The 14374-nt window shown below is 42.6% G+C and overlaps 1 protein-coding gene across 2 annotated transcripts in view; it reads left to right on the top strand.

Annotated features, from left to right (window-relative positions):
• The window catches only part of AGXT2 (alanine--glyoxylate aminotransferase 2), a 40255-nt gene that overhangs the window by 20771 nt on the left and 5110 nt on the right, over positions 1 to 14374 (top strand). For both annotated transcript variants that reach the window (XM_019737289.3, XM_019737290.3), the window contains exons 8-13: positions 3383 to 3483; positions 4075 to 4167; positions 8086 to 8218; positions 9736 to 9827; positions 11442 to 11591; positions 13364 to 13462. In XM_019737289.3, coding sequence (XP_019592848.2) covers positions 3383 to 3483; positions 4075 to 4167; positions 8086 to 8218; positions 9736 to 9827; positions 11442 to 11591; positions 13364 to 13462 — 668 coding nt within the window. The remainder of the gene's footprint in view (positions 1 to 3382; positions 3484 to 4074; positions 4168 to 8085; positions 8219 to 9735; positions 9828 to 11441; positions 11592 to 13363; positions 13463 to 14374) is intronic.

Raw genomic sequence — 14374 nt, 5'->3', positions numbered from 1 at the left:
GGAAGGAGGGGAGAGGGAAAAGAATACTTCCAGAAATCTCAAAACTCCAGTCAAGAGGCTCCCCTAGGGGTGCAGAATGCCAGCCAAAATGAGATGTGTTGAAAGATGCTGTCAAAACACAAGGCCATTTCTGAAGGCTGCTGACATCTTGCAAAAGTTTGGAAGGCATTCTCACAAGGAAAGCTTCCATTTATCCATCACATTTTTATTTGCGTTCTTTATTCTTAACATGAGGGAGAGAAGGCATGGAAACAGCATCTGTTTTTTGTTCAGTCCCGCCTCATGTTTGTTACCACAGTTCAGAACCTTTTGAATAGCTGCTCCTAAGTAGTGCTGAAGAAAAAGAACTAGATGCTCTAGCCAAAAGATCTTGAATGGAATAGTAGCGTCACTAGGTGAAGAGAAAGAATACAAATAGAAGTCTTAAAAATCACTTTGCAAGGAAGAAAATTCAGTCATCTTCAAATCCAGGTGGGTAATAGCCCATGGAGGTAGGAGGATGAAAGAATGAGCCTTGGAACAAGATGTCATGGTCACAGAACTTAAAACCATATAGAAATTTAACGCTGTCCTTCAAACTCTCCCTTTCAAAGAGGAGGAAACTGAAGTCCACACCTAGGAGGCAGGAGAGCGAGGACTTGACCCCAAGCCAGTGTTCCTAACCTAGGATCACACCTTGTTCACACTGATGTGGCAGCAGGATGAACCCCGGCTTAAAAATAACTTCTGTTCTGTTGGCCAGGACTGAGTCAACACATGAAGTCAGGACACCTGGATTCTACTCCCAGCCCTGCCGTGGTTCAGCTATGAGCAAAAGATGCATTTTTGCTTCCACTTTCTCATCTGTCAAATGGAGGTAGCAATACCTGCCTCCCTGACCCCTTATCCCAGGGCTCAAGAGATCAAGGCAAGAGAACTTTTTGTAGAGGAGGATGGATAACAGCAACAGCAAATGCAGCCATAGCTGTGTATCTTATGTGTGTGGTATCAAGAACTGAAATCAGTTGGGCATACCTCAGACTTTGATCTGACTGCAAACCTCCAGTCCAGAGCCTAGTAGGCAGAAGCACTCAAGAGATGGTCATTTCCTTCCCTCCCTACTTTGTGTCCCCTTCTCTCTCCATCCTCTCTGCCTCCTCCCACTTTGAGGCCTTCTCCTCGGTCTTAGGCCAACTAGAAAATACCAGAACCCCACAGTCATCTCTCTAGTGGCATCTGGAGGCTAAACGATAGTGACAGACATTCATTTCTGCTTCTCTGAACTGCTGTCTTTGGTATATCTGAAGTCAGCTGTTTTCTTAACTCATGTCTTTAAGAGATAAGACCGATATCATACCTTCAAACAGAATTGGAATACAAAAAGGGACTTCATCCTCTTCTGACACTCTTCGGGTCTGAGAAAAGGTGTGTTCATATATGTTTACAAAGGCATTCCAATATGTAAAGTACTTTGAGCATAGAAGGTTCTAGTTCTCTGTTCCTCTTAGGGTTCATTCGAGTGCCAACCTTGGTAGTTTTTTCACCTCAGAATTACGTCATAACTCCCCACGGAGCATAAGCAGTGGCCCATTTTGTGAGCCTAATATAGATGTTTCTATGGTAGATTTCATTACCTCCCTTCTTTCCAAGTGTTCATTCCAGGCCCTGGATTTCAGATGAAGTTCACCTCTCAACCCCCATTGCCTCCACAACGTCCCAGCCGTGGTACCGACCATGTCATTCTTCTTCACCTTTCGCAAGACAAATTTCCTTTTCCTGAAATATTTTTTTTCCTTTCTTGACTCCTCACTCTGCCTAACTCTTTCTATACCAGCTAAAATAGAACTCTCCATCTCCACTCTCTTGCTTGGGTAGCACCCGGCAGAGCATACACTCTCTACCGTCTTGGTGTTGTCATGGTGACACCAAATCACTCTCCAGAGGCAGCCTGACCTGGAGTTACAGCAATGAGCCTATGAAGTAAATGCCACATGAAGTAAAAAGCTGATAACTGTGGATGACCCCTCTCATTGCTGAACTTGTGGGCAGTGAAAGAAAAAAAAAAAACATGAAAGGTCCAGTACTAGTTCAAGCAAAACCTTCTCTTGGTTTGTTTTTGTCCAAATTTAAGCCATTGGGGTTGATTTTTCTAGTTACAAACGGGCTTGCTAACTTTCCAAATTATACCTTTTGAACGTGTCAAATCCATTCTTTAGGGTCATCCTAGGCCGTTTTCTCTTCCTTCCTTAATAAAAATAGGAAATTTCAATCTCTAGAGGCATAGATTTGTCTACTTTATCCTGCCCAGCAACTAACATAACCGATGCTAAAAATGTGCTTTGTGGGCTTAATAGAATTTTCATTACTTCCTTCTTCACACCCCAACCCCCAGCTCTAGCTAACGAAAGATGTCAGATATCTCTGTCAAACAAGCTTTCCCAAATATCACTTGTAGCCTAAAAATATGTTTGGGGCCAGGTAGTATTTTTCCCATTTTTTAATAAAAAGCTGAAGATTAAAATAGATTCGTGCTTCAGTCTTGATGATGATGACTGAAGCTTTCTATTCCTTATCTCTAGTCTTCAGGAGACAGAGCTACAGACATGCTCTATGCAAGCATTAAGATGGTAGGTGGTGACTTGCCTCCCAGACTGCTTTCACTGTCCCCGGGACTGGGGGCTTCCATCACATCCACATCTCCCTCTTGATCCCTTCTGCTGTCCATGGATATAGGTTGAAGTTCAAATACTCTGTGGTTCTCTTTAGAACCAAATTACAGGTGTGGATAAAAATTCTGAGGGTTCGGTCCTATATGGATGCAGTCAACCTGGGATCTTTGCTATTCCAGAGGCGAAAGTTTCCTCTCCTTTGCTACAGTAGATGAAGTTCATCTGGCTCTAGTACATTCCTCCGTAGACTGAATTTTAATCATTCTACAAACATGTTTGCTAACTCTAAAGACTGAGACACTTTGTAACTTTAAATTTTTATGCCAGCTTAAGTAGCAATACAAGGTAAATAGAGTTATTTTCAAATAGATTAAATCCATATCCCAATTACATTTTAATTAAATTTATCCAATTGAGAGGATGCATGTCCTTAGGTGAAACAGACTCAATGATACTTCGGGGGTATTTCTTCCCCAGATGAAACAACTGAAGTGGTTTGTTTGCGTCGTTGTGGCTGTCCTAGTCTGGCTGCTTGAATCACAATACAAGTCATTCTGACAGAAAGTCCCTCTTTCAGAAATCTATATCCTCGTATCTTGGTTTACAGTATTTTGAGAGACTCTAGTCAATTTACTCATCCTATTTTATTTTTTCTATCTTTTTTTCCCATTCTTCTGGATACCATTCTCACATCCTCAAATTTGTTTATTTATTTGCTTGTTTGTTATTTGCAGACTGCTGCCAAGCTAAAGACCAGTATATTGAACAGTTCAAAGATACTCTGAACACTTCGGTGGCCAAATCAATCGCTGGGTTTTTTGCAGAGCCAATTCAAGTGAGTCTATTAGCCTGAGACGTTAATTGAGCTGAGTTTTAAATGATGAGATTTTAATTCATACATTCTAGAGAATTGTAAAATGATTTAAGTAACCATTGCTGCATCCCTCTCCAAATTCATTTTCTTGGTCCCCTTGGAAAAAAAAAAAAAAAAGAGACCTTGATTTTCAATTGACCTTTAAAAAAAAAAATACCCATCTCCTGCATTCCCAGACTGAACAGATAAATACGTGCACATGAAACTTTTGAACTCCTAAAATTCTAAACAAAGGGAATCCCCAATGATTTTTCAGTTGCATAACACCCCCACTGTCAGGGGGAGCCTTTGTATAATCTTGCTAAATCCCCTTAATCTAGTTGTTTTTCTAATCTCAGGAAAAAAAATATAATAACACATGTGCATCCTTTTCTCAGAAGACCTGGCATAAGACTGATGACCTGTCTTGTCACCCTTAGTTGAAACCGTTCTAGAGACTTTTAAAAACTGCTAGTATCATTAATGGTAATGATGATAACCGGTCTTCCTTGTTTGAATACTTTCAAAAGCCTGTGCTATTATTATCGGTGTTCTTGGTGTGTTCCTTTGCAGGGGGTGAATGGATTTGTTCAGTACCCGAAGGGGTTTTTGAAGGAAGCCTTCGAGCTGGTGAGAGAGCGGGGAGGCGTGTGCATCGCAGATGAAGTGAGTGGCCGCGGAATAGGTGTGATGTGGGGTGAGAGGCACAGGCAGCAGCCTCTTTAAACGTGTCTCTGTATTCCAGGCAGGAAACACCTAGGGTGGAAATTCCAAGATGTGGGTGGGTATAAGTTAATGAAGCTTTTGCTAGTTGGCTGGTTAGATTGTTAGTGGGTTAGTTGGTCTAGTTGGTCTGTTTAACAAGTACATGCAGCAGAACTTAAACATGCAAATTGAAGTCTGTCAAATCAGGTGCTAACAGGCATAGGTGATGCTTCCATAGCTCAACATAATTGTCAAGTTCCTACGTGGGGGTACGTCAGGGACAGCTCAAAAACCACATAGGAAATTTAATCTCACAACCAAGTTTTCATCAAGTAATTTTTGCCAAAATAGTATTATCCAGCCTGGCAGCATTCATCTTGCCTTAATAACAAAATTTGTTTGGAGATAATATTTAAAAAGAAAAGAAGTTAGCCTCTAAGTTTGAAGAGCACCGCCATTGCAGATATTCCAAAAAAATAGTTCCAAAATAGTCTAAAATAGCTTGAATTCAGTCAGCATTGTTGGAAGAAGCCTACAACACCACCACGGGGATGACTTTGAAAGGCACAAAATTCCCTGGCTCTGTGAGCTGTGGCTTGTGTGTTTTTAAAAAGGGACCCATGTATTGGTCACACCTCAAAATAGCATGTACCAAAGAAAGCGTTTTGTCTGCTGAGAATAGGAATGGGGATCAAAGACCGGAGAATGATGGTCAGGCCCCCAGAATGATCCCAACTCATTCATCACGGCCGTTCATCACGATTCTAACCGTGGTTAGACCCACGAAGAACAGGGGGAGCATTTCTATGTGTCACACCAGTTTCAGTCCTGCCATCTTTGCCTGAACAGTTTTCCTCAACTAAACATTCCCATGGCAGACAGGGGGCTCTCCCCGCTCCCCGCCCCCACCTGCAGTTTCTTCATGCACAGCCATGTCTCTGTCATCCCAGGGGGACTGGACAACCCCCAGTGCCCTGCACGGGGAAGCGTGGGCCAGCTCCCCCTCCAAGCCCATCCTCCCTTCCCCAACCTCCTGGTACAAATTTACGGAACATGAACTAATCAAAAAGTCCTAGCTGAAGAAAGTTAGTCTGTTATTTAAAAAGGAGAAAAGTATATTCACTCAGTTTACAATGAACTACATCAGTGAGAAAAATAGACTATAACCTTCGGAATCAGCACAGAGTGAAGGTGCCGCAGTTGCACTAATTAGAGGGAAGGTAGACAGAATTCAAAGAAAATATGGATTTCAGAATTTAATTTTCTAAGGTATATGGTTTTGTCACTTTCAAGAACGTAATTGGAAACTGTGATCATATATGTGTGTGTGTGTGTGTGTGTGTGTATGTTTGTATGTATATGGTTACAGGAAGCGGAATACAGCATTAGGAATAGAGACAGTGGAAATGTAATGACTGTGTGCGATGTCAGAGGGGTAGTGGATGGGGGGAGGGGGTTCACACAGTGTGAGGGATATAAATGATAAACGTCTAAGTATTATTTTGTCTTGTGCACCTGAAACTAATAAAATTATATTAAAAAAAAATAAATTAGAAAAATAATAAATAATGCTTAAGTAATAGCTCATTATTTGACAGAAATGTTAATTGTCCAAATGGGAGCCACAACAATAATATATAATAGTAAATATTTGAGTAAATAGTAACCTGCATAATTCCTCCTCACATAAAAGGACAAGAATCCTAAATGAAACATTAAAAAGCTACCTTAAAGGAAAAAAAAAAAAAGAACGTAATTGGAAACTAACACAAAGTGACTTTCAGGAGGGTGGTCCTAATGACTAGATAAAGCTAAGAATAGCTGGAACTTTCTGAGCACTTACTATGTGGCAGGCACTGTTCGTATTGCTCTGCACATAATTAACTGTTAATTCTCATTACCATTCTAGAAGGTAAATACCATTGATATTATTCCCATTTTATAGATAAGTGAATTTAAGTCCAAGATAGTTAAATCACCTGCAGTTAGTAGGGACAGAGCCAGAACTCAAACCCGGGCTCAAGGCCACACTAGCCACTGGCCAAGCTGCCTCTCAATGACAGAACAGTTGTGTAGAAAGGCAAAGGGTGGCACAAAAAGAGGGATCAGGGGATGGAAAACCTGAGTGCGGGACCAGTGCTGCCGCCACATGATCTTACACAAGTCACCGGAATCAGCTAGCCTTGCTTTTCTCTTCTTTAAAATGAGGACTTTGGGACCAAAGATAGAAAATTGGCTGCCTCTGGGGCCAAGTGGGAAGCCAGTCTTTGCTAGTCTGGTCTGACATGGACTAGGGTTAGACTTGAAATTGACCGCTTTTAGGCAGGACGTGCACACGCGTGGTCCTCAGCCCTGGTCACCCTTGTAGACCCGGCCCACCTCTACTAGGATATGCTCCTTACCCTTGAAGACATCTGAGCTTATGAACCTTAGAATGAGTCCTCTCTGTTCTACTGAAAGAGTCTATAAAACTGATACTTCCTAGGTGACTAAACATGGTTTATTGTCCTACATCATTTTATGCATTATCCAAGCATTCCGAATTTTTACCATTTATTTATGATACTGAGATAGATGGGGTAAAAAATGAAGGCAGGAAGACAAAATGAATGGATTTTTCCATGAGCTCTTCCTACATTATCTCATTTGGACAAATTCATCAGCTTGCTCAGCGGCCCATAACTAGGAAACAGGAGACCCAGGATTCCAGGCCAGGTCTGTGTGACTCCCATGTCTCAGCTCTTCTCCTACGTCATTTGCCATCACCTAATTCTAACCCCTGAAACCCGCCTTTGCAGCAGCAGCCTGGAGAGAGCAGGGGCGTGAAAGGGAAGCCTGAGAAAGAAGCTTGCTCTTTCAAGTACATTTCAGAATCAGCTCCAAATGCCCACACCTCTGCGCCCCACCTGCCGTGTGTCTGTGTAGAGAGATAGACAGACAGACCAAGGGGCTGAGAGCCAGCCCAAAATCACAGAACCTTCACCAGAGAGGCTCCGGCAGAAATTTGCATGGAAATGTTTCTGTGGCTTTATTCAGTTAGGCACTTCTGCCACTTCTTTGTTCACTCTACAATCACTGAGCATCTATTGTCATCAGGCACCCTGCTAGGCGTTGCGGATTGAGAGAGGAATAAGATACTGTCCCTGTCGTCAGACACGTGCACAGGTGATAACAGTCCAAGGTGAGAGATTCTGAGGGCAGCATGCCCAGCTGCCTTGAGCAGGGGCCCTACGGGGGCTCAGGGAAATCTTCTTAGACCAAATGATGAAAACACTGTGTTCCGAAAGACAAGAGGAGTTAGTGAGACGAAGCAGCAGGAAGGAGAGGGAGCAGCATGCACAGCACAACTGAGGTCAACTCAGTTCAGGCCTGGGTCAAGGGTCTTTCTGCAGGGAGAAAGAGGAGGTCCCAGGGAAGAGTATGACCAGCCTATCCGTGCCGGGCAGCAGGTGCCACAGCCCCGATCCACTGACTGTAACTCCTGCCTCAGCCAGCCGGCCAGGCACTGCCTCTCCACTCTTCTCCCCTGCCGCCTTGCACACAGGAGATGCTTATTAAGAATTGCTGATAATAATGATCCTTTCTATGGCCCTCACAGATATATTGCTATTAGTATTTCTATTTAACAGAGTTAACATAGGTTCAGAGGACTTAAGAAGCAGATCCAGAATCACACAAAGCTAGTACATGGCTTTGGGTGCCTAAAAGTCCAGGCACAGTTTAAAAAGTGCTTCGTCCATAATCGTACAAAGACGGCAATGACCGTGGCTGTGATGATGACATTGAGGAGAAGGGGAAGATGAAAGTGAAGAGATCAGAGAGTCAGAAATACCAGCATTTCTTAAAGATTTCCCATCATTTTGGATTTGCTTCCATCAGGTGCAGACAGGATTTGGAAGGTTGGGCTCTCACTTCTGGGGCTTCCAAACCCACGGCGTTCTGCCAGACATCGTCACCATGGCTAAAGGGATTGCGAATGGCTTTCCCATGGCAGCAGTTGTGACAACTCCAGGTAGGTAGGAACTACTGGGTAATTTGTGTTTGCTTCTGGGCCTCCTGCATCAGCGATGGTAAAAAAACAAAACTAAAAACCACATGTATTGGAATTTGTGTGGGTTGGGGACAGTGATGGGGGCTCCACGTCCATTTCACAAGCAGTGAAAAAGAGAAACAGTCTGTCTTCCAGACAGAAATGTGTGTGTAGTTCCCATCACTGTCTCCGACCCATCATGAGCAGAGGAAAGCAAGCCATCCCTTTTGTTCTTGCTGGAGGGAAGACTAATTCTCCTGCCCCCAAAATGAAAAGCAAGGTTCAACCATACTGACGAGGTAAAGGAAATGTGCCACAAAAACAAGACCAACACACGTTGCCAACACGTAACCAACCTGAAGCCAACCCTGAAATTTCCATGGGATTCATATTCTGGAAAGAATCTCTTACTTGGTCTTGCCACACCAAGAAGCTATAGACTCAAGGTCCAGAGTGATAGTTTTCTCTGTTGATGTCTTATTCACAAAACAGCCAAATACAGTACAATCTCACTTAGTCAGAACATTCTATGAAAGTGAACATTAGAATTAACTGAATTTTTCATTTTAGTGAGGTTTTACAGAAAATCATTTTTATGAACCATTTAGTGTTGAAAATCTTAAAACTGTTTCATTTGTGTTTCCCACACTTTGGAGGTGCTAACAGATATTTAAGTGCCTTGTGATAGCTCAGTGTTTTACTGAATAACTAAAGGTACAAAAATATGGATGTATTATGGAAAGTAAAGTATAATTAACTGAATATATACTCACCCTGAGACAATCCAGAAATTATGTTACTAAATCTTTGATGTGATTTTTTAAAAAAATGTATTTCCTTCTTAGTCCCAAGAGTAGAAGACAGAAAGATAGAATTTTAGCTAATGAAGGTCTCCATGTAAATTCCCATAAATCAAGGGACTTTTCAGTTCACATGACACATAAGATTTTCTTATTAAACTTCTAGTTGAGTAAATAAGCAATTTTTCCTTATCCACTGTATTAGTCAGTTAGGGCGACCATAACAAGATACCACAGGCTGGGTCGCATACACAACAGACATTTATTTTCTCACAGTTCTAAAGGCTGGAAGTCCAAGATCAAGGTGCCAGAAGAATTAGTTTCTAGTGAGATCTCTTTTACAAACGGCCACCTTCGTACTGTGTCCTTGCATGTTCTCTTCTGCAGACAGAGAAAGAGCTCTGGCCTCTTCTGAGGACACCAGTCCTGCGGGATTAGGACCATCCTTATGACCTCGTTTAACCTTAACGCCTTTCTAAAGGCCTTGTCTCCAAATGCGTTCACACTGTGGGTTAGGACTACCACATAGGAATTGGGGGAAGGGCGAAATTCCATCCAGAAATTCCATTATCTGGTGAGTGAAGAATGAATTGGCTATGATGTCACCTACAACATGAAAGTAAATGGAATCCAAATGTGATGGGAGATTATAGATGATGTGTCTGTCACTCATTAGCCACCTTTATTTTCTCCCCCTAGACGTTGCCAAGTCTTTGGCTAAATGCATGTTACACTTCAGTACCTTCGGAGGGAACCCCGTGGCTTGTGCCATTGGATCAGCCGTGCTCGAGGTACATCCCAGCAACCAAGTGAACCTCGCTCGTTTTGCAAAATGACTACTTCAAAGCCACACACACACACACACACACACACACACACACACACACACACAGTATCAGAACTCTCATTACATTATCAAAGAGGAGAGTAAATTCTAGTTCATGAATTTAAGTTAGATGTCCAGTTATTATTCTGACATCTGTCTTTTTTTAAGATCTGGTTTTGGTGCTTGAATTACTGAATAAGAAATATATAGTAAACCTCACATGCATGGGAAATGTAAGAATTCCTCTAACCAGCTAGTAGCACTGAAATTTCTTTTGTTATTTAAGTGGTATTTTATGGATAGTTATCAACTGCGGTCCTTGATTTCAGTTTAATTTTGGCCCCGTCTTATATACTCTTCCTTCATTTTTTTTTGCACCGTCATAAATTAAAAGACTAAAGAGAAACTGAGTGCTACGTCATTACAGCTAGGTAATTCAGCTATTGTTCAGCCTCACTCCATTGATTTTGCCTGAGGTTTTATTTGTAGAAAATAATTTTTAAATGTCCTTGCTAATATGCATAATAGCATTTGCTTAAATAAGTATAATGTTTTTCTGGAAGGCTATTCAAGAAACGAATCACAGCAGTTATTTGTGGGGAGGGAGACGTGGAGGCTGGCAGGCAGGGGTCAGTAAGGATCATTCTACTCCATACACTATTATAATTTCTGATTTGTGAAGCAGGCACATGATTCATCTATTCAAAAACTTAAATTTAAAAGTATTTCTAAATAAAAAATAAGTAAGTAAAAGCTGCCCTGGCTAATTAAAAAGTACCTTCAAATATAATTAAATTATTAAATGAGAAAGTGTGGGTAGACATGTGTCATTTATTTCATTTTGTAGCTATTGCCAACTTTTTTTTTTTTAAGTGCTATGTCACCTCAACCAATTTAGAAGGAGGTAGAGAGGACTTAGGTGAATAGGAAAGATCTTAAAAACATCAATGTTTTGCCTAGAGACGTGCAATTATTATCAGCCAAATAGAAAAGTAGTACATTACATGCATCTTATCGAGACTCACAGGTCTCTGCTGTGAGTGCCAGGGGAAAACCCTTTTTTGTCCTCAGGTGCCTGATTCTGGGCCCACACAGGGCTCCACTCAGCTCAAGAGGCCAGGACCCTGGAGTGAGGCATGTGGGCAATGACAGCCTGTCTGTCTGGGAGCCCACAAAGGCCAACATGCCCCCAGTAGGACAAAAATCTGTGACATTTCTTTCCTCGGAGCATTTGTCTTATTCACCACTGTAGCCTAGTTCTTAGCAAAGCCAGGCAATACTAAATCTCAGGATTGTGGAATCTGTGTTGCAGCCTGCATTCAGACATGTCTTCTATTCTTTCCTAAATTCTTACCCACCCCTGAAGATGAGGATGGTATAGGGAAAGTATCCCTCCCTACCAAGGCCTTTTTTCTCCTTTGCAGCTAAACTTTTTGTAGGACATGATATGGCCACACTTGACTTCAGGTTCCATTTGTCTGGTCAAGTTTCTGTAAAGAAGGTCATATATATTTACTTCTCCATGTTTCCTAACGAATTTTAGAACTTTATTTTTTTGGGGGGGTCTTTCTCTCCACAGGTGATTAAAGAAGAAAATCTACAGGAAAACAGTCAAGAAGTTGGCACCTATATGTTGCTGAAGTTTGCTAAACTGCGGGATGAATTTGAAATTGTCGGGGATGTCCGCGGCAAAGGCCTCATGATAGGAATAGAAATGGTGAAGGATAAGGTAGGTTTTGAGCTACTGCTCAGTCTGTGGGTTCGTGAAATGACAGGAGTTAAAGTCGGAAACAGCTGCACTAGCTCATTTCATTGATTCTCAGGGAGAGATAGCACACAGGACAGCCAGAGTGTTGAGTATAAACAAAATGCTAGCAGGTCATCAAAAGTTCTAGACAGGTGAGGGAGGTCATTTGGAAAAGGGAACTGGTATTATTATTTTTGCCATACTAGGCAAAAAACATCAGTGATGACTGAATATTTAGAATTACAGATATGGAGAAGGGAGGAAATTATTTAGGGAGGGAGATGGTGGCCTAGAGAGCTATTAGAAATAAAAGAGAAGAGACAGAAAAAAAGGCTGAGGTGATGGTTTGGGATGAGGATGTTAATGATCCACAGGGTTTTGTGGGTTTTTTGTTTGTTTGTTTGTTTGTTTGTGAATGGATTTCAATCTCCCAAGTAAACAAGGAGGGATGTGATTTTCTGATGACGGCTCCCACTGTGACCTCAAACTCAACATGACAATTAAACTTAGCATTTCTCCCCACACCAGTTCTTCCTCCCAAGTTCACTGCTTCTGTTTCTTACCCTTCACTGTTCTGCCAATTACCCACCCTCAATACCACAAAATAATCTGACTCCTTCTCTTCCCCTTATTTCTAATGTCTGATGCTGTTGATTGTTTCTTCGCTATTTCTCTAAAATCTTTCCCATTGTTTCTACTGTGACCCTTACATCCATGTCAGTAGGAAATTGTCTCTCCCCTCCATAAAAACAAAGCCTAGACCCTCTTAGGAGAGCAACAGTAGCTGTGCTACAGAACAGAGACCAGTGGCAGTGAAAGCGCTGGGTGCTCAAGATAGGATCATAGCAGTGGTTCTCAGCCCAGTGACCTGAGCAGCATTTTACAAATACAGATGTCTAAGCCCTGCTGCAAATATTCTAAACCGACAAGCCTGGCATGGGGCAAAAACACCTGTAGTCTAAAAAACTTCTGGCTAATGTAGACACACAGTCAGACTTGAAACCACTAAGTGAGAGGGAGGAGCTCGTACTCACAGACTCAGAATACAGGAGACACACAGAAAGGCCACAAGCCCCCAGCCCAGTGTCACCACAGGGGAGCTGGCATGTCTGGATCCACAGGTAGAGGCGAACTTCAGATTCCTAGTGACCTGAAACAGTCTCTTGGCTCCCAAAGCACTTTTTTTTCCTAACCCTGGAGGACTGAGTCTTGGGGGAGAAAGCAAATTCTTCACACAGGGAAAATAAGGACAAATGGACCCACCCCAACTGCCCAGGCCGTGCTGGGGCTCAGGGAAAGCTTGGCTGTTGTACCCTTATACAACTTCTGAGCCATTTCTTGGACTTTGAAAGAGCTCCCCACATGAGCAAAACAAAGTGAAGAGTTGAGGAGAATTTCTGCATAAATGAAGCAGACTCCAAATTCAACCATTAAAGAACAAAGCCTCCAGGGTAGCCTAGCAAAGCCAAGATTCACTAGCTGTCTGCATTCAACTTCATTTTGTCTTTGGGAATTTGGGGTGAATTGGGATTACAGCAAATATTGAATATTATCAGTAATAAATATTATTAATATTTAATAGCCCCCAAAAAACTATCCAGTTCAGCGATTAATAGCTTTATTCAATGTTAGAGGGAGAGAGAGGGGTTAAGAGGGAGAGAAAAGCATTGTTTGAGTTGCTTTTACTTTTTCTCTTGGAAGTGTCTTTAACTATTCAAACACCAAATAAGAATATTTTTTAAATGTATTTACAGATGAGCCGCCAGCCTCTTCCCCGTGAAGAAGTAAATCAAATCCACCAGGACTGCAAACACATGGGGCTTATAATTGGCAGAGGTGGCATTTTTTCCCAGGTAAGAGAAAGGTTGGTCTTTACCTATCACTTTATGTAGGCATCTCCCTGATGTCCCAATGCTGGTCACTTTTCTTAGAGACCTAAGCCCCACTTCCTCTAGGCATAGCTCTCAGGTGTTTTCAAAAGAAAGTATCAATGAAGCCTTCAGGCCACTAGGGGGCGCTGTGTTCAAATGGTTTGGTTATTGCAGTTCTGTGGGGACTAGACAGAGAGGCTAACGCGGCATAATGCATACACGAGATGTACAAACCAGAGGAGTTACAGTATGGGTCATAATAGAGTCATAACAGTCATGCAGTAAATAATTTGTCTCATGTGTGAGTTAATTCTAAGTCCTGTAAGAGCAATCCTAGTGTTCTTACCTGAGCCCTGGGCTCTGACTTTGTGACCCCTGAACCTGCTAAAACTGAGTGGCCGCTGTCGCCAGGAGCAACCTAACCGGTGACCCTGCAGGAGCGGTGAGGAACTACCCTGGCCCGGTGTCTAATGCAGAACTCAAAATCAGCCACTTCCAGTGCCCTTCACCTGAGGTTGGGAGACGCAGGGGACCAAGCTCTCCGTGCTCCCTTGCTGGGAAAGCCAAGAACAGTTCCCCTGACAGCCAAGTCAGGGCTATGGTGTGGCCCTGCCCCGTGAGCATGGGCTGCTACTAATGCTGGTGTCATGCAGGGAGGCCTGTGGGGTCTCTGCTCCCACTCCCCATACAAGAACGCAGGATATGGTGAGGCCACGGAGCCATAGGTAGGGGAGTCATACCACTATATTCTCTCTGGCAGCACTATACTCTCACTGGAGGCTGGATCCACACTGTCCGCAAACCGCCATCCATGCTTGCCAGCCCAGCCGCCATCTACTTGCTAGCCCCCATTCTTCTCTCTCCTCTTTCTGCTAGCGTAGCCACAGCAGTTAT

Source organism: Rhinolophus sinicus, chromosome 3 (genome assembly GCF_057876585.1).
Source record: "Rhinolophus sinicus isolate RSI-liver-muscle chromosome 3, RSI-T2T, whole genome shotgun sequence".
Classification (NCBI taxonomy): domain Eukaryota; kingdom Metazoa; phylum Chordata; class Mammalia; order Chiroptera; family Rhinolophidae; genus Rhinolophus; species Rhinolophus sinicus.
The sequence above is the reverse complement of the archived record's forward strand: the minus strand, read 5'-3'. Positions and strand labels throughout refer to the sequence as shown.